This window comes from Galeopterus variegatus, unplaced genomic scaffold (assembly GCF_000696425.1).
Source record: "Galeopterus variegatus unplaced genomic scaffold, G_variegatus-3.0.2 Scaffold215, whole genome shotgun sequence".
Taxonomy (NCBI): Eukaryota; Metazoa; Chordata; class Mammalia; order Dermoptera; family Cynocephalidae; genus Galeopterus; species Galeopterus variegatus.
Window position 1 is genome coordinate 838204 of NW_007726326.1, and position 19491 is coordinate 857694.

The 19491-nt window shown below is 36.8% G+C and overlaps 1 protein-coding gene across 1 annotated transcript in view; it reads right to left on the bottom strand.

Moving 5' to 3' along the window:
• PCNXL4 (pecanex-like 4 (Drosophila)) overlaps window positions 1–15810 on the bottom strand; it is a 20065-nt gene extending 4255 nt beyond the window's left edge. Inside the window, exons 1-4 of the mRNA XM_008565947.1 lie at window positions 15443–15810; window positions 12516–12619; window positions 7350–8386; window positions 6776–6962 (exon numbers count right to left, since the gene is read on the bottom strand). Of these exons, the coding sequence (XP_008564169.1) occupies window positions 6776–6962; window positions 7350–8386; window positions 12516–12619; window positions 15443–15797 (1683 nt within the window). The 5' untranslated portion in view covers window positions 15798–15810. The remainder of the gene's footprint in view (window positions 1–6775; window positions 6963–7349; window positions 8387–12515; window positions 12620–15442) is intronic.
• Between the last annotated feature and the right edge of the window lie 3681 nt (window positions 15811–19491).

The window sequence follows — 19491 nt, forward strand, 5'->3', positions numbered from 1 at the left end:
TTTTTTTTTTTTTTTTTTTGCCTGTTTACTCTGGTGTCTTAATTTAGGCTGCTATAACAAATACCATAAACTGGATGACTTAAGGCATTTATTTCTCACAGTTTGGATGCTGTGAAGCCCGAGATCAGGGTGCTAGAATGGTTGGGTCCTGATAAAAGCGTACTTCCTGGCTTGCAAATGGCTGTATTCTTACTCTGTTCTTATATGGCAGAGAAAGAGCTCTGGTGTCTCTTCCTGTTCTTATGAAGGCATTAATCCCACCACATGGCTCAATCCTCATGATCTCATCTAATCCTAATTACCTCCCAAAGGCCTACCCCCTAATACCATCACATTGGGGGTTAGGGCTTCAACATATGATTTGGGGGTGGGGACATAAACATTCAGTCCATATCACCTAGTTAGAACTTCTAGTACAATAGAACTGGCATGAGTGGCATCCTTGTCCTTCTGATCTTAGGAGGAAGCATCCAGTCTTTCATCAATAAGGATGATGCTAGCTGTAGGTTTTTCATAGATGCTCAAGTTGAAGATGTTCCTTTGTATACCTAGTTTAAGTGTTTTTATTATGAAGGGATGTTGAATTTTGTCAGATGGTTTTTCTGTGTCTATTGAGATGATCATGAGGTTTTTGTTTTTTATTCTATTGATGTGATATATTACATCAATTGATTTTTGGATGTTAAACCAACTTTGCATCCCACTTGGTAGTGGTGAATAATTCTTTTGCGTATATGTTGCTAGATTCAGTTTGCTAGTATTTTGTTGAGGGTTTCTGCATCCATATTCACAAGATATTGGTTGGTAATTTTCTCTCCTTGTAATGTCTTTGTCTAGTTTTGCATCAGCGTAATACTAGCCTCATAGAATGAGTTGGAAAGTGCTCCTCCCTCTACTGCTTTTTGAAGAGTTGGTAAAACATTGGGATTAATTATTCTTTAAATATCTGGTAGAATTAGGCAGTAAGCCCATTTGGGCCTTGGCTTTTTTTTATGGTCAGGTTTTTTATTATTAATTCAATCTCTTTACTTGTTATACAACTGTTCAGATTGCTGATTTCTTCTTGAGTCATTTTCAGCAGTTTGTCTTTGTAGGAATTTGTCCACTTCACCTGTTACATAATTTACTGACACAGAACAGTTCATAGATTATTTTATGATCATTTTTATCTCTATAAGGTCAGTAGTAATGTCCCTTCTTTCGTTTCTGATTCTAGTCATTTCAGCCTTCTTTTTTCTTGGCCAAACCAGTAAAAGGTTTTCAGTTTTGTTGATTTCGTCAAAGAACCAGCTATTTGTTTCACTGATTTTGTTTTTCTCTTCTCTATCTCATTATTACCACTCTAATCTTTATTCTTTCCTTCTGCATGCTAGAAGTTTAGTTTGCTCTTCTTTTTCCAGTGTCTTACGGTGGATGGAAAGTTACGATGATTTGAAATGCTAATTCTTTTTTAATATAGGCATTTTATAGCTATATATTTCTCTCCAAGAACTGCTTTTACTCCATCTCATAAGTTTTGGTATGTTGTGTTTTCATTCATCTCAATGCATTTTCTTTTTCTTTTTTTCTTTTTTCTTTTTGTCTTTTTTCGTGTCCGGCAACGGGATCGCAAACCTTGGCACCATGCCCGCACCTCGCTCAGCCAGTGAGCGGGAACCGGTCTATATGTGGGATCCGAACCCTCGGCGGGAGCGCCGCCGCGCTCCCAAGCGGCGCACTGTAGCAGTGCGCCACTGGGCCGGCCCCTCTCAATGTATTTTCTAAGTTTCCTTTGATTTCTTCTCTGACCCATTGGTGACTTAGGAGTGTGTTGTTTAATTTCCATGTTTGTGAGTTTCCTACATGGATATACTTTGTATTATAGTACTCCTTTTACATTTATTGAGGTTTGTTTTATGTCCTAGAAAACGGTTTATCCTGGAGAATGCTCCATGTGCACTTGAAAAGAATGCATATTCTGTTCTTTTTTTTTTTTTTTTTCTTTTTGTCTTTTTTCGTGTCCGGCAATGGATCGCAACCCTCAGTGTCGCGCCCGTACCGGACCGGGACCAGCAACGGGATCACAACCCTCGGCGTTGCGCCCACACCTCGCTCAGCCAGTGAGCGGGAACCAGTCTGTATGTGGGATCCGAACCCTCAGCGGGAGCGCCGCCGCGCTCCTAAGCGGCGCACTGTAGCAGTGCGCCACCAGGCCGGCCCCCATATTCTGTTCTTGTTGGGTGGAGTGTTCTATAGATATTTGCTTAGTATAGTTAGTTTATAGTGTTGTTCAAATATTCTATTTCTTTTTTGATCTGCTTCGTTGTTCTGAGATTTTTCTTCATATACTTTGGTGCTCTTTTGTTAGTTGCATATATAATTGTTTATCTTCCTGATGGATGGTGACCCTTTTATCAGTATAAAATGTCCCTTGTAATCTCTAGTAACCATTTTTATTTTAAAGTCTATTTTTTTCTATTATTAGTATTGGTATTCCAGCTTTCTTGTGGTTGCTAATTGCATGATATATTTTTCCATCCTTTTTTTCCAACATATGTATGCCTTTGAATATAAAGTATGCCTCCTGTTGCATATAGTTGGACATATAGTATACAGTTGGATGTTGGATCTTGTTTTTCAATCAAGTCTGACAATCTCTACTTTTCACTTAGATTATTTAATCCATTCCCATTTCATGTTGTTATTGATATAGTTGGATTTTGTCTGTCATTTTCCTTTCTGTCTTCTATGTCCCATGTCTTTTTTAATCCTCTATTCCTCCTTTAGTACTTTCTTTTGCATTAATGTAAATATTTTGTAACATAGCATTTTAATTTTTTAAATAATTTCTCACTCCCCACCCCAACAAGTATATCCTCAGCAGTATCCTACAGCTTACCATCTCTGTCTTAACTTATCAGAGTCAGCTTCAGATTTCACTAACTTAATTCTGGTGAGATACAGAAATGCTACTCCTGTACAAGAGTACTTCAAAAGTTCATGGAAAAACTCACATTATCTTTCAATTCTACTTTTTCCACAAAATTTCTGAAGTAGCTGCATATAGTTCTACTCCCCTTTTCTCCTTTCTGTGGTGTTACTGTTATATATATTACATCTACAAATGTTACAAACTCAATAATATATTGTTATAATTATTACTTTATATAATTTTATGTCATTTAAAGAAGTTGAGAGAAAATTGAGAAAGTATATATTTATTGCTTTATTATATTAACTTCTTATTCAAAATTTCTGGTTTTCTTCCTTTATCACTGTAGATTCAAGTTATCATCTGGAGTAATTTCCTTTGCCCAGTACAGCTTTCCTCCTACTGGCCTCCTCTGTGCAATTATATAGCCAAAAAACTCCCCAAAACAAAAAAAACCTTTCTATATGTTATAGGCCCAACAATAAATTAGACACATATTATTTTATACAATTACTTTTCAAATCAGTTAGAGAAGAAAGGAGAAGAAATATGCATTTATAATATTTTTTATAATTACATAGTAATCTTTACTGGATTCCTTGGGTTCAATGTCCCCCCAAAATCTAAGCCCTGCTGTGACAGTATAGAGAGGGTATGAAACCCTATTATGGTAATTGAAAGGTGGGGCCTTGAAGAGGTGATTAGATTGTAGTGAATGTATTAATAATGGTGTCAGGGTGTGGTTCTAAGGGCTTTAAAATGAGAGTGAATGAGGAAATTGGTCTCTCACTCTCTCTGCTCCACCATTTTCTGCTATGTGGGGCCCTTACATAGCTGTAAAGCCACCACCAAGACCCTCACCAGATGTGTTTCCTGGACTTTAGACTTCTCAGCCTCCAAAGGTCTAAGCCATAAGTTTAGTTTTTTTATAAGTTACCCTCTCCCATGTTATTTTGTTATAAGCAACAGAAATGGACTAATACACTAGTGCTCCTTTATTTTTATATGGATTTGAATTATTGTCTGGGGTCACTTGCTTTCAGCCTGCAGAACTCTTTAAGTATTTCTTGTACAGTGGGTATGCTAGGAACAAATTCTCTTAGTTTTTGTTTATCTGGGAATGTCTTTATTTTGCTTTTATTTTTAAAAGATCACTGTGCTGTATATAGAATTCTTCGTTAACAGGTTTTGTTTGTTTTTTGAGCACTTTGAATAAGTCATTCCATGCCTGTGGCCTCCACTGTTTCTGATGACAAGTCAGCTGTTAATCTCATCAGAGTTTCCTTAAAATTTACATGTTGCTCTTGCTTGGTGCTTTCAAGATTTTCTCCTGGTCTCTGGCTTTAAGTATTCTTCCTATGATGTGTTTGCTTGTGGATCTCTTTGCATTTATCCTACTTGAAGTTAATTCAGCTTCCTGGATGTATGTTTTAAGATCTTCTCTTTACTTTTGACTTTGATAGTTGATTATGAAGTGTCTTGGTGTGGATTTCTTTGAGTTTATCCTACTTGGAGTTCTTTGAGCTTCTTGGAAGTAAAGGTTAACATTTTTCAACAAATCTGGGAAGTTTTCAGCCATTATTTCTTCAAATAACTTATTCTCCTTTCTCTCTCTCTCCTTTCTCCTTCTGGTACTCATTATGTGTATGTTGGTGCAGTTAATGGTGTCCCATATTTCTTTGAGTCTCTCTTCCTTTTTATCAATTATTTTTTCTCTCTCTTCTTTGGACTGCATCATTTCTATTGATCTACAATCTTCAAGTTCACTAATTCTTTCTTCTGCTATTTCAAATCTACTGCTGAATCCCTCTAGTAAATTTTTCCTTTTGTTCTTTCTTTTATAATTCCTATCTGTATTGGTATTCTCTATTTGATGTGATATTGTCATTGTACCTTCCTTTTTTTCTTTAATCATGGTTTCTTTTGATTCTTTGAACATATTTATCATAAGGGATACTCTGAAATCTTTGTTAAACCTGACATCTGGTTGTTCTCACAGGCAATTTCTGCTGTCTGCTTTTTTCCCCTGATTTATGGGTTGGACCTTTGCATTTCTCTGCATGTCTCATAATTTTTTGTAGAAAATTAGACATTTTAGATCACACTATAGAAAGTCTGTGTACTATTTCTCCTACCCTACCCTCCCCGCCGCCAGGCTTGTGATTGTTATGTGCTTGTTTGTTTACCGAGTGTGGATTACTTTAGTGAAGTCAATTCTTACGTGCTCTCCACTCCCAGTCCCATCTCCCTGCCCAGTGTGAAGTCTCAAATATTGCCCCTCAGGAAGTGCAGCCCTATGAATGGCCAGTTAACTTGCGAAAGCAGTGGTTTTGTCAGAGTTATTCTTTGTTAAGTGTTCCCACCCAGCTGTTAAGCTCTACTGATTGCCAGCTGGCTGCTCTATGTTTTCAACAATGACTTGGGGCATAAATTGCCCCATAAACTGATCCAATTGAATTGGAGCTCCTTCAAAGGAACATCTTTTGATGTCAGTATCTGAGATTTGTTTTGACCCTGGGAGGGCTCTTCTCTGCAGTTTCTTTCCCTATTTCTCTCTGTTAATCTAGCCAGTTTACAGTTTAGCTTATATCTCTAATGAACCCACCGATTTCCTTGTAATTACTTTTTGCCACAATCTCCATCATTTTGTAAGCATCTTAAGCTTTGATACGTCCACACAATACTGCAAATGAATCAGCTCCTCTGGGAAGAGATTTGGAGCCTTTTATATGATTTGCTTCTCCTACCAGGAAAAGTCTCTGAGCCAGAGTTCTGGATCTGGGGGTAGAATAAAAGCATACTTCTCTCTCTCAGTGATACTTGGTGGAGGTGGAGCAGTAGCCGTATGTTTCTTCAGCTTGCCTCTCCAAGCAAAAAAATCTCCACCTTATGAGTGGGCAAAGTTGATCAGGGCCCTATTCTCAGTGGCACCAAGCCCAAGATAAGAACTCCATCTCATGAGTGGGGTTGGCCAGAAAGGAGTACCCAGCTCTCAACTACACATGCCTGGAATCATACGTTAGCAACAGGTAGCTGGGGACAGTATGAGAAATGCTAAACTCCTGCCTCTCCTGGGAAAACAGTCCCTCCAACTGGGAGGTGAGGAGAGACAGAGCCCTGTGTTCTTAGTTATTTCAGTCTAAGTAGAGTTTCCATCTTACTGGGGTGGGAGGGACTGGGTCTTAATTCAAATACTGCACTTCCTTGCTGTTCTTACTGGGTTTTAGTAGATTTTCTGGAATAAATGTCTCTTCATCTTCATTTGCTGTATGCCCTTAGGACCATTTACAAGACTTTCAATGGTTTATTTTTTTGCACATTTGCAGATATCTTCACACTGTAATGCCAGACAGATGTAAAATCCACAATAGGTTTGTAACATTGAATCTTTCATATTATGCACACTTAACCTTTTAAATGCAATAAGAAGTACTAGTAAATTTCTAAAAGTCATCCCCTATTTGGAGTCTGTCTGAATTTTCACTGCTTCAAATAAAGTATAGATGTCAGCAAAAGAAATACTTTGCCACTTGCAAATTAATTTCTCTTCTAAGAGTCAAATCCAAAGTGATAATTCATACACTTGAACTGGGCATAAGAATACAATATATTTCATCAAAAATGTTATAGCAAATTACATGTTTAATTGGCTCCTATTGAGTTGGCAAAAACAAATGAATCATCTACACTAGGGTTGGACTATTGGTCATAAAGTTATGAGTATAAATGCCTTGAAACTATAATTATTAATATATGAACATTTAGAATGTTACATATATCATCTACTTAGTTCAAATACATTATAACTGATATCCATATATAAGGTTAATATGTGAAAATATTTTAAAACATTTTTAACCTTACCATATTAGGATCATAACCTAGAGAAAACAGGTATGGCTTTTCTTGTAAAATTGCTTCTTTCCATTTTTCATCAGATACCAAACCAATGTACCAGTCACTTTCATATTCTTCAAGGCAGTTAATCAGCTCTTTAAAGTCTTCTATTGGACCTAAACTTGCTTTATCAATCATTAGTTTCAGAGTATACCTAAAAAATGGAGAACCAAATAATTTTTGAATTTTTAAAATCAACTTTATAAGATGAAACAGATTTTGTTCAATCTATATTTTTAAGATATTGAACTGAAATCATAAATATTTTAGATAAAAAGTTGAGGGAGAAATGATGCAGTTAAAGTGAAGAAATTCAGTAAGCCATATGAATAGGTTCTCCACATAAATAAAAAGAAGTACAAATTAAAGTGCATTCCTGATATAATCACTATACATACTATGCATTTTTTTCCCCCATTTTTAAGAAAGGGATTTTTTTAAAAAAAATCAGAAATAAAAGAGTAAGTCATCTTCTTGGTCATTTAAAAAATCAACATTTTCCTGCCAAGGTTACAACTTGTACATAATGAAAATGAGTTACCTGAAAGCTTTCAGTGCTAGTTGGAACAGTTCTGGTTTTTCTGTGAGCCAATCCAAGGCAACAGACCAAGGCAAAACACCACTGTAAACTCTCAATATATGACCAGGAGTAGGAGCTGTATTGTCTATTCCAAATAAACTAAAATAACAAGTCATAACTGTATGAACATATAAGTCTTTTAAAATTTTGTCCTTTGCAATTTCTTCCAGTACATTTGAGTCCTTTTCCTCTGAATGAAAACATTCCAACTGCCTTAAAACAAACTGGTACCAGTCTTCCGGAAATAACAAGCTCATCTCCTTCATTTTGGAATTAGGCATACAATTAGACCTCCACTCTTCAGGTAAGCTTAACAAGTGAGAATGTGAACAACTGAACTTCATGAGAGGGATATATGCCATGTCTTCTTGTTTTCCTTTGTCAATAGCTGGGTATCCCAGTAAAACTGCTTTGTAAAGATTGTTTTCAGGAACTGAAAGATGATCATCAATGCTCTGTGATTCTACCGATCCTGGAATAGGCAAATTTGTACCTGGCAAATCTTTCAACTGATCTTTTTCTTCTTTTCCTTTTTTGATAGTTGGCTCATCATCAAAAATATTATCATCATCAGACCAGTCATCAAGAGTTTCTGAATTTAAACTACCTGTGTCTTCTGGTGATTTGGAATGTGGTGAAGTGTTTAAGGCAGGCAAGGTTATTAGAGGTGCTTTCCCTTTATTTTCAGTTTTGTGAACATCCTGCTGCATGCTGGGCCTTTTAGAGCAGTATTGAATGAATATCCACACAAGTACTTTAACAAGGTCACTTTTAAATTCTTTCAAGTTTTCGTGAGAATCGATTATGCCAGATAGGACATTCCTGGCATCAGAATACAGTTTCACAGGCAAAACAGTACAGGGTGTCAAGACATTTCCAAAGTGTTCATTAAGGGAACATACTTTTGTGTATTCTTCTTGCTCAAAAGCACCTTCAAAAACTTCATCAACTCTTCGAGCTTCAGCAGTATGACAGGATGTTTCTTGCAATTCTAATCCCTTAAAAGGAAATAAAAAGTACTTGAGTTTGTGATTATTTATTACACAGAGAACAGCAAGTAGTCTTGTAGATGTCCATAAATTCTTATCATAAAATATAGAAAATAACAAAAAAATTTCTTTAATTCAAGAGTTACACCTTAACTTAATGCATTTAATACATTCATTGTTGAAGAGAGAGATAAAAAATGCTACTACAACTATTTTATTTTATTTTATTTTATTTATTTATTTTTTTTACTTTTTGTCTTTTTTCGTGTCCGGCAACGGATCGCAACCCTCAGTGTCACGCCCGTACCGGACCGGGACCGGCAACGGGATCGCAAACCTCGGTGCTGCACCCGCACCTCGCTCAGCCAGTGAGCGGGAATCGGTCTGCATGTGGGATCCGAACCCTTGGCGGGAGCGCCACCGCGCTCGCAAGCGGCGCACTGTAGCAGTGCGCCACCGGGCCGGCCCATACTACAACTATTTTAAGAGAAATTATAGAAATTCCACTAGAAATTGGGCAAACAAATTTATTGAGGATGAACATAATTTTAAAAGACTTGAATATCCATATAACCATTCTCCTGTTCTAGTTTTTTATAACAACATAATAATGATACAGACTTATTTATTTAATTACTACCTGTCTCCTTCAATTACAATATAAACTCCATAAGGCAGCTTTCTTTTGGTTACTACTACATCCCCACTGCCTAAACTTTACCTGTTACAAAGTGTGTATGCAACAAATGGATGTTGAGCGAATGAATATTATGAACAAGTTCTTACATATATATATATGTTTTTTTGTCTTTTATCTTTTTCCGTGTCCAGCAACGGATCGCAACCCTCAGTGTTGCCCCCGTACCGGACCGGGGACCGGCAACGGGATTGCAACCCTCGGTGCTGCTCCTGCGCCTCGCTCAGCCAGTGAGTGGGAACCGGTCTGTATGTGGGATCCGAACCCTCGGGCGGGAGCGCCGCCGCGCTTCCCAAGCGGCGCACTTATCCAGTGCGCCACCGGGCCGGCCCATCTTACATATATTTTAAATACATTTTTTTTTTCCTTTTTGTCTTTTTTCGTGTCCGGCAACGGATCGCAACCCTCAGTGTCGCACCCGCACCTTGCTCAGCCAGTGAGCGGGAACCGGTCTTTATGTGGGATCCGAACCCTCGGCCGGAGCTCCGCCGCGCTCCCAAGTGGTGCACTGTAGCAGTGCGCCACCGGGCTGGCCCCTTAAATACATTTTGATTATTTCCTTAGAAGAAATCACTTGAAGAGAAAGTACCAGCTCACTGTTTACTATTATTATTATTGCTGCTTACTTATTTATATATTTCTACAAAACTACCAGTGCCTTTAGAACCTGTTTTTAAGTCGTGGTTCCACCAGGTTCTTGCACACAACTTGAATAGGTCAGCTACCATCTCTGAGATTCCTTTTACCTCTCTTTCAAAGAATCCTAGCACATTGGGTTGTGAAAATTAAATTGAGCAAGTTTTATAAAACTAAAGTGTTATATGAATATTAGTAGATGGCATAGCTTAAGCCAGCTTGTGTCAAAACAAACAAAACCCCCAAAAGACTGCCACCAAAAAGTATATTCTTAAACCACATGTCACAGAGCACAAAAGGCTAATAAGACCCACAGTATTATGTATTATTAAACCATACCATTTTTTAAACAGAATAGAATTAAGCAACAAAATGTCTTTGATATTTTTCATGATTTTTTTATCTTCTCATGCTTGTACAGGTTAGACTAGAGCAGAAGTTCCCAAACTTTAGGTGAGTCAATCATGTGGAGCATTCCTTAAAACACAGATTGCTGGTCCTACCTGTACAGCTTATGATTCAGGAGATTCAAGGTAGGGCTCACGAGTTTCTATTTGTAACAAGTTCCCAGGAGAGGTTAATATTATAGTTTACAGATTACATTTTGAGAACCACTGGACTAAAGGGACAGTTTTTTATTCACCAGCAATTTTATCCAATGTGTGCTAAAGATGAAAAATTCATTCATTCACTATCCATTCAAAAAATATTTATTAAAGGTCTATTCTATGTCAGACACTATTCCAGGGGTTCAGGATATATTCCCAAATAAGAATAAAAGATCCTCGCCCTCGTGACATTTATGTTAGAGAGTGAGGAATATGGGCAACCAACAATAAAACTAAATATATAGCTTGTTAAAATTACATAGTTTGTTAGAAGGTGTAAGTGCTATAAAAATAAGGAAAAAGTAAAGTAAGGCAAGGGGATTGTGTAGTGCATTGAATGTCCCCCTGCAGACTCATTGAAGCTTGAATTGTATCCCCCAAGTTTTATGTATTAGAAACTTGGCCCCCACTGTGACTGTTAAGAGGATGGGAAATCCTATTACAGTAATTGAAAGGTGGAGCCTTGAAGAGGTGATTGGATTGTAGGTCCATGCAGTAGTGAATGGATTAATAATGATGGTCATGGGTGTGGTTCTGAGGACTTTAAAAGAAGAGAGAAGAGAGTCTGTCTCTTTCTGCTCTCTCTGCTTCTGCCCTCTCTCAATTTGACACCCCCTAGGTCACTGTTGCCACCACCAAGACCACCACCAGATGTGTTCCTTGAACTTTGGACTTTCCAGCTTCAGAAACTGTAAGTAATAAATTTCATTTTCTTTATAAATCACCCAGTTCTGTGTATTTTGTTATAAGCAACAGAAATGGACTAAAACAGATTGGGAATACTGGGATGGGAATGGAAGTGTAATTTTAAATATGATGGTTATAGGAGACCTCATTGAGAAGGTGACATTTGAGCAAAGACCTGAAGATGGTGAGGGAATTAGCTTTATGATTATAGGAAGGAATTGAGTGTTCCAGGCACAGGAAGTATGCTGGAATAGAGTGAGAGGGTTAAAGTAATAGATGAGGCCAAAGAAGGAACAGAGAGCCTTACCATTTAGGGCTGTGTTTTTACTCCGAATGAAAGAAGGGATTCACCACAGGGTACTGAGTAAAGAAATGACATGATCTGACTTAGTTTTTAAAGATCATTCTGGTTGACAAAAGACTGTAGTGGGGAACAGACAGAAGTAGGGAGAACAATTAGGAGGCTATTGCAGTTATCTAGGTAAGAGATGAAGGTGGCTGGGAACAAGGTAGTAAAATGTGATGGGACACAGGATATGGTTTAACAGTAAGGCTAACACAATTTCTTGCTGGATTGCATGTGGGGTCAAATACGACTCTAGTGTTTTTGGCCTGAGCAACTGGAATGATAGAGTTGTCATAAAAGACTGCTAGGCTCTGGGGTACTCTGATGTTAAGAGGGCAAGGAAAAGAGAAGGAACCATCAAAGGAGACTCAGAAGGAGTGAACTAAGTGAAGAGAAGAGATCAACTGTATCCAGGCTGCTGACAGGTCAAGTAAGATTGGGTCTGAGAGTTGATCATTAGTTTTAGCAACGCGAAAGGCATATGAGAGCAGTTTGTGGTGGAGTAAGGGGGTCAAAAACTGAGAGTTAAGTTGAAAATAAAATGGGAAAAATGGAACTGGAGATTTAATAATAAAGAACTCAAAAGCTTTCTGCTCTTAAAGGAGAGAAACAGGGTGTAGCAGATAGGCGAAGTATGGGTTAGAAGATGGTATTTGTTACTCGAGAATGCTTATATGATATAGGAGTTAAACAAAATATTACTGGTTCACACTTCTGAGATGTTCAACTAGATAGATATTAAAAAAAACAGGACTGAAAGAAAAGGGAGAAGGTATACTTTGTTACAACAGTCTATTATACAACTAACACCAGTCCACCTATCAATATGTGCTTACTGAAATAAACTTTTTTTTTCTTTTTGACCGGTAAGGGGATTGCAACCCTTGGCTTGGTGTTGTCTGCACCATGCTCAGCCAGTGAGCGCACCAGCCATCCCTATATAGGATTCGAACCCACGGCCTCGGCACTACCAGCACCGCACTCTCCCGAGTGAGCCAATGGGGCTGGGCCTGAAATAAACTTTTAAAATCCCTACGTGTTTTCACAGCTAAATAAAAAGATATTCTTTCAAATTGAGCTGTTAAGCGCTTGATGTGTACATAACAGGTAAAATTTTACACACACACTATAAAAATACTAGAGAGGTTTCAAATGCACACTGACCTTAATGTTAATACAGCAATAAGTATACCCATGTTCTAGAATCATTACCCATATTAAACGATCCTGAAAACGTCCCAAGTAATGAGACCCAGGTAAGAGGAGACCTAAAACAAATTAGAAATAAAAAATCATTTCTCAATCTTGTTTTATTTTGCCACATGAATCTTCAAAATTGATAACATATCTAGAACTAATTTGAGATTCCTTCTACCCTCTCATTAGGTCAAGAATATCCACTGCATATCAGGAAGCATTATATTAAGCTCTTTACAAGAGCAGTTGGAGGAGACAATCTATAGGTGATAATACATAAAAATTCAAGGATAAATTTTCCAGGAAAACAACAAATTAGAGACTATTGTCTAAAATCTTACATATATGTTAAGTATATTAGGAAAAGTACTAAATATATAAAAGCCAATTCTGCATGAATGATTTAAAACATTCTGAACATTTTTATATATACTCATATGAATATATAACAATGTTTTGTAGTTTTAAAAATTTACATAAAATGCTACCACACTGCACAAATGCTTTTAAAACTTGGCTTAGACCCCGCAGCAGGAGCGCCGCTCCCAGTGCTGCACTCTCCCGAGCGCACCATGGGGTCGGCCCCAATGTCCAATATTTTTATAAAAGGGATATATAGCATGCTAATGAGAGAAAACCAAACTATCATCTCGTAATAACTTCGTATAGCATACATTATACGAAGTTATACGACCACGGGTTCGGATCCTATATAGGGATGGCCGGTTTGCTCACTGGCTGAGTGTGGTGCTGACAACACCAAGCCAAGGGTTGAGATCCCCTTACCGGTCATCTTTATAAAAAAAACCAAAAAACTTAGCTTTTCTCCCAATACTATATCTCTGAGATTTGCCCATGTCAATTGCAAATAGCTCAAGTTCATTCACTTTAAGTGCACTTGAGATTTCACTGTATGAATATAATTGAATTTGAGTATTCATTTCCATTGATAAACATTTCAGATGTTTCCAATTTTTTGCTACTATAAGTAGTGCTGCAGAAATTATCTTTGTGCAAGTCTGCTTGTACAACACTCTGTACAGAAAAGAATTAACATAGCAGGACTGACTGCTATCCTTCCAAAGGCTTTATAAGGTTCACCCTTGGCTGGCATCTGGGAACAACCCTAATTAATAAGTCTCTCATTGTGCCTAACTGTGCAAACAATATGGTATATATTGAACATCTGCTTTCCTTTTGGGAGTCTGGAATACTGGTACATGTTAGGCAGTGTCTACACAACCAGCCCACAATAAAAGCCCTGAGCACTGAGTCTCAAATGAGCTTCTCTGGCAGTTAACATATCACACATGTCACAACTCACTGCTGAGGAATTAAACATGTTCTGTGTGACTCCATGGGGAGGGAGACAATTCCGGAGGGAGACAATTCCTGGAAGCTTGCACCTGGTCTCCTTTACCTTATGTGACTTTGCCCTTTACTTATTTTGCTCTGCATCCTTTTGCTGTAATAAATCTTAGCTGTGAACTCTCCTAGTCAATCACTGAACCTGGGGGTGGTCTTGAGGACTCCCAAAACACATGTACTACAGTTTCTCTAAAACTGGGATCACAGAATCTAAAATTGGAATCTCTCAGCCATGGGATATGTACATCTTTACTTCAGACTACCAGTTTATTCTTCAAGGTGGTTGTACAAATTTATATTCCTTTATATCAGAGTATGGGAGTTCTTGTTCCCTGCACCCTAACCAATACATGGTATTGTCAAACTTTTTACATTTTTGCCCATCAGATATATGTGAAATGTTATCTTATTGCCCCTACCACTCCCACCCAGGAAATGCTTTATAAGACACATCTTGGTTGTGTACAACTGATCTGATAATAATGTATAATTTCTACCTCATTACTATTTCAGATGTTAAGCCTACAGGTGTTTTAAAAGTAGCATAGCATTATATAACAAAAATTTATTAAAACTGGATAAAAATATTAAAAATGTAGAACATGTCCCATAAAAAAGGAAAATGATCATTCATAATCAATTTGTACTACAATGATAATTTTTTCCTCAATTTTTGCACATAACAGATAATTAGAAAAATTCAAACCAAGTAAACATTTTATTAAAATTCTAATCTTAAATTGTTACTTTGCCTAGAATCAGTTTGCCAGGAAGTCATCTGTCATTACAAAACAAGTTTCAGGGACTAAAGCATTTGGTAGGAGATAACACATTACTGTCATTAGCTTGTACCTTATCTAAAATCAACCCTGAGAAGTACAATATAGTTGAATTTGAATTTAGTGTATGATGAAAGCATTACAACTCATAAAATTTGTTCATTCCCATCAAAAATCTATTTTCCTACTAATATCTGCATAGCACTTCACTTTGGGAGGCTACCCTACAGATCACTATCCAAAGCTTTTATGTTATCTTGCCCAGTAACCTTGTCAGATTGATTAAGTCTTTACACAATAACTAGTAAGGTATAAATAAACACGCTTATGCTCTTCAATCTGATATTATGTAAAGCTGGTTTCACTCTTTGTGGATCTAAGCTATTGCACTACTCAACATGAACACATTATAAACTCATGGAAATCTTCAGGGGGAAAGGTGCTTTCATGTTTCAATGATGGTGCTGCAACCTGAATTTATTCAAAAAATTGCTTTTTAAAAATTGTCAAGTCACCTTAATAAAACTTTTAAAACTTTCCCTGAGTATTTTTATTTTATAACTTTATTTATCTCAAAACAAGGAGCAAGAGATAAAATTCTATTTCGTATTTAGTCTTTCTGCCTACACATCAAAGTATTGAAACCTGTTTTATGGTTGAATCTCAAGACTGTTTTCCTGTCATGTTCTTTTTTTTTGTACTTAAATACATTTGTGAGGATTTCTGAAGCATAACCCATTTACATACCTAAACTTCCAGCTGCCATTGCAGTCTGCAGTGCAGCAGTCAACCTGGGGACCATCTGGTAGTAGTACACTGTATCTGCACACACACAGGCTGTGGTGCCCACTGCTCCTGGCCAACTCTGAATAGGTCGGGGAAACCCCACCAAAAACACAGGAAGGGTGAAGAGGGGGAGCAAGGGAGAAGAGAGCAGTGTAGAAAAAACTATAATGACCAACAAAAAGGGAAAGAAGGCAATGTTGAGTATACATAAAGTGGTAGTTGTTTTTCGACGTTGTTTTTTCTCTGTCCATGATGCCATAAGAATAGTCACAGCAAACTGCAATTTAGAGATGAACTGAATCAGACGATCACGCATGAAACCAACCTGTAGAGACATAAAATGATTTTTATTTATTCTCAAGGACTTCTCATGAATTTTCAAGATCACATAAAGAAAACGATATAATAATTTTACTATTGCTCCAATATTTTTGAGGAAATAGCCCTTATATGTGATTCTTTGTTTTAATTTTCTCCAATCTCACAATTAATAAATGAGACATTTTAAAGTTTGGGCTTTCTTAAAAAAAAAGTAACACTAAAGAGAACCAACAGAGTATTACCTATACGTCAAGGCTGAACAACTCTATGTCAACAAATTAGACAACTGAGTTGAAATTCACATGTTCCTACAAAAACAAAAATTGCCAAAACTGGCTCAAGAAGAAATAAGAAATCTGAATAGACCTATAACAAATGAAGAGATTGATTAGTAATTTAAAAACTACCTACAGAGCAAAGCTGAGGCTAAAATGGCTTCAATACTATAAAATACTAAAGATACATACTGAATACTAAAAAATATTTAAGAATAATCAATACCAATCCTTCAGTAACTCTTCCAGAGAACAGAAGAGTATGGAATACTTCCCAACTCATTTTATGAGGTCAATGCTACCCTGATACCTAAGCCAGACGATGACATCTCAAGGAGAGAAAATTACACACACACACACACACACACACACACACACACACCCCTTATAAATAGAGATGACAGACCAAAATACTAGCCAACTGAATTCTGCAGCAAATAAAAAAGACCAAGTGGGATTTTTTTCTAGGAATGTAAAGTTGGTTTAACGAGCAAAACTCAATTGACATATTACACCATGTTAATAGATTAAAGGACCCAAACCACATGACCATTTCAATAGAAACAGAAAAAGCATTTGAAAAACTCCAAAATCCTTCATGATAAAAGCACTTACTAGTAATAGAAGAGAAATTCCTCAACCTCATAAAGCATTAAGGAAAAAATCCTTAGCTGATAGAATATGTAATGGTAAAAAACTGACATGATATTTAACAGAGAAAGACTGGATCCTTTCCTCATAAGATGTCCACTCTCACCCCTTCTATTTAACATTATACTGGAGTTCTAGCTATTGCCATTATAGGCAAGAAAAAGAAATGAAAGACATCCAGATTGGAAAGAAAGAAATAAAACTATATTTGCAGATGATACGATCTTGTATACAGAACATCCCAAGAATCCACCGAAAATCTATTGGAACTAATAAAAGAGTTCAGTGAGTTTTCAGGATACATGATTAATATAAAAAAGTCAATTGTACTCTATACTCTAGCAATAAACAAGCCAGCCATGAAATTAAGAATATAATTACATTTATAATATCACCAAAAAGAATAAAAGACTTATAAGTGTAATAAAATAAGTGTTGAGAAGTTGAGAGCAGCCCCCTCTGCCTGAAGGCAGGCAGGAGAGCATGCTGGGGGTCCTAAGGCAGGAGCTGAGGGAAGCCCCCTCCACCCGGGGGCAGGCAAGGAGTACAATGATTACATGACTTCTGTGCAGGTGACCCACCACAGCCACTGCCACAGCCATGGCTACCGCAAAGCAGCAGACACCACAGCAGTAGCTGCAGCTACTGTACAAGCAGCCCTGCAGACACTCAACTGTATTGACACAAGGAGTCACCAGCAGAGACCAGAAAAAGAAGAGGACATCCCTCTCCTCAAAGCCCACTCCAGAGTAATAGAAGAAGCAACTGCTCTACCAGATGACCAGACATCAACATAGAGATAGTAGAAATATGGAAACCCAAGAAAATATGACACCACCAAAAGAATACAATAATGCTTAAATACCAGAACCTATACAGCAGGAAACCCTTGAAATGACTGAAAAGGAATTCCAAGCAACAATCTTAAGGAAATTCATTAAGATATGAGAAGATTCAGTTAGACAACATAATGAAAAAAATCCAGGATGTGAAGGAGGAAATTTACAGAGATTAATACTTTAAAAAATTATGTAGCAGAACTCATGGAACTGAAAGATTCACCCAACAAAATATAAAGCAAAACTGACAGCTTAAGCCACAGGCTAGAACAAGCAGAAGAATGAATTTCTGATCATTAAGATAGTCTTTTCAAAATAACCCATGTGGACCAAAAAAAAAAAAAAAAAAAAAAAAAAAGAATTTTAAAAAATGAAAAAAGCCTAAGAGAGCTAGCAGACAACAACATTAAGTGCACAAACATTTGAATCACTGGTGTTCCAGAAGGGGAGGAGAAAGGAAAAGGCATGGAAAACCTATTCAACAAAATTATAATAGAAAACTTCCTAGGTATAGGGAGGGACACCAACCTTCAGATCCAGGAGGCTCAAAGATCCCCAAACAGATTCAACCCAAGAAGATCCTCTCCAAGACACATTATAGTCAAACTGGAAAAGCTCAAAGACTAAGAAAGAATCTTAAAAGAAGCAAGAGAAAAGTGTCAAGTCACCTATAATGGAGCAACTATCAGACTGACAGCAGATTTCTCAACAGAAACTACAGGCCAGAAGAAAATGGGATGATATATTCAAAATACTAAAAGAAAAAACTGCCAGCTGAGAATACTATACTCAGGAAGGCTATCCTTCCGAAATGAGGGAAAATAATGCGTTTTCCAGACAAACAAAAACTGCAGGAGTTTACCACCACACAACCAGCCCTATGAGAAATCCTCAAGGAAGTCTCAAATCCGGAATCCAAAAAATAATAATCACTACCACAAATACACAAGGAAGAACAAAACCCACTGGTAGAACAAAAATTCAAACGAGAAGAAGAAAGAAACTAAATTATACAACCACAAAAAACCATAAAGACAACGTAATGTCCCTGCTTTATTTCTGATTTTAGGAATTTTGGGATTCTCTCTTTTTTTTCTTGGTCAGTCTAGATAAAGGTTTGCAAATGTTGATCTTTTTAAAGAATCAACTTTTGGTTTTGTTGATTTTCTCCACTGTTTTTTATTCCCTGTTTCATATATTTCTGTTGTAATCTTTGTTATTTCCCAGCTATATTTGCTTTTGGTTTAGTTTGCTCTACTTTTTGTGTTTTGTTAAGGTAGAAGTTTACATCATTGATTTGAGATTTTTCTTATTTTTAATATAGGTGTTTACAAGTATAAATTTTCCTCTAACCACTGCATGAGCCCTGCATCCTATAAATTTGAATATGCTGCACTTTGATTTTTATCTCAAAGTACTCTCTAATTTCCCTGTGATATTTCTTTTTACCCATTGTTTATTTAGGAGAGTGTTGTTTAATTTCCACATATTTGTGAATTTTCTAAATTTCCTTCTGTTACTCTGGAGAGAGCATATTTTCTTTTTCTTTTTTTTTTTTTTCTTAAAAGATGACCAGTAAGGGGATCTTAACCCTTGACTTGGTGTTGTCAGCACCACGCTCACCCAGTGAGCTGCACATTTTCTATCATCTTAGTCTTTTTAAATGCATTGACTTCTTTTGTGACAAAAAATTTTTAAAATAATAAATTAGAAAAATAAATAGTATTTCTCACCAAAAAAAAAAAAAAAAGAGCAGAAGAGAGCTTTCATTTAAAATAAAAATGTGGTAGCTTATATCATTAAGAAAAAAATCCTGTATTTCTCTGTTGATTTGTTGCCTAGATGATCTGTCCGCTGTTGACAGAGGGATTATGATGTCCTCAGTTATTACCGTATTGGGGTGTATCTCTCTTTTTTTTTTTTT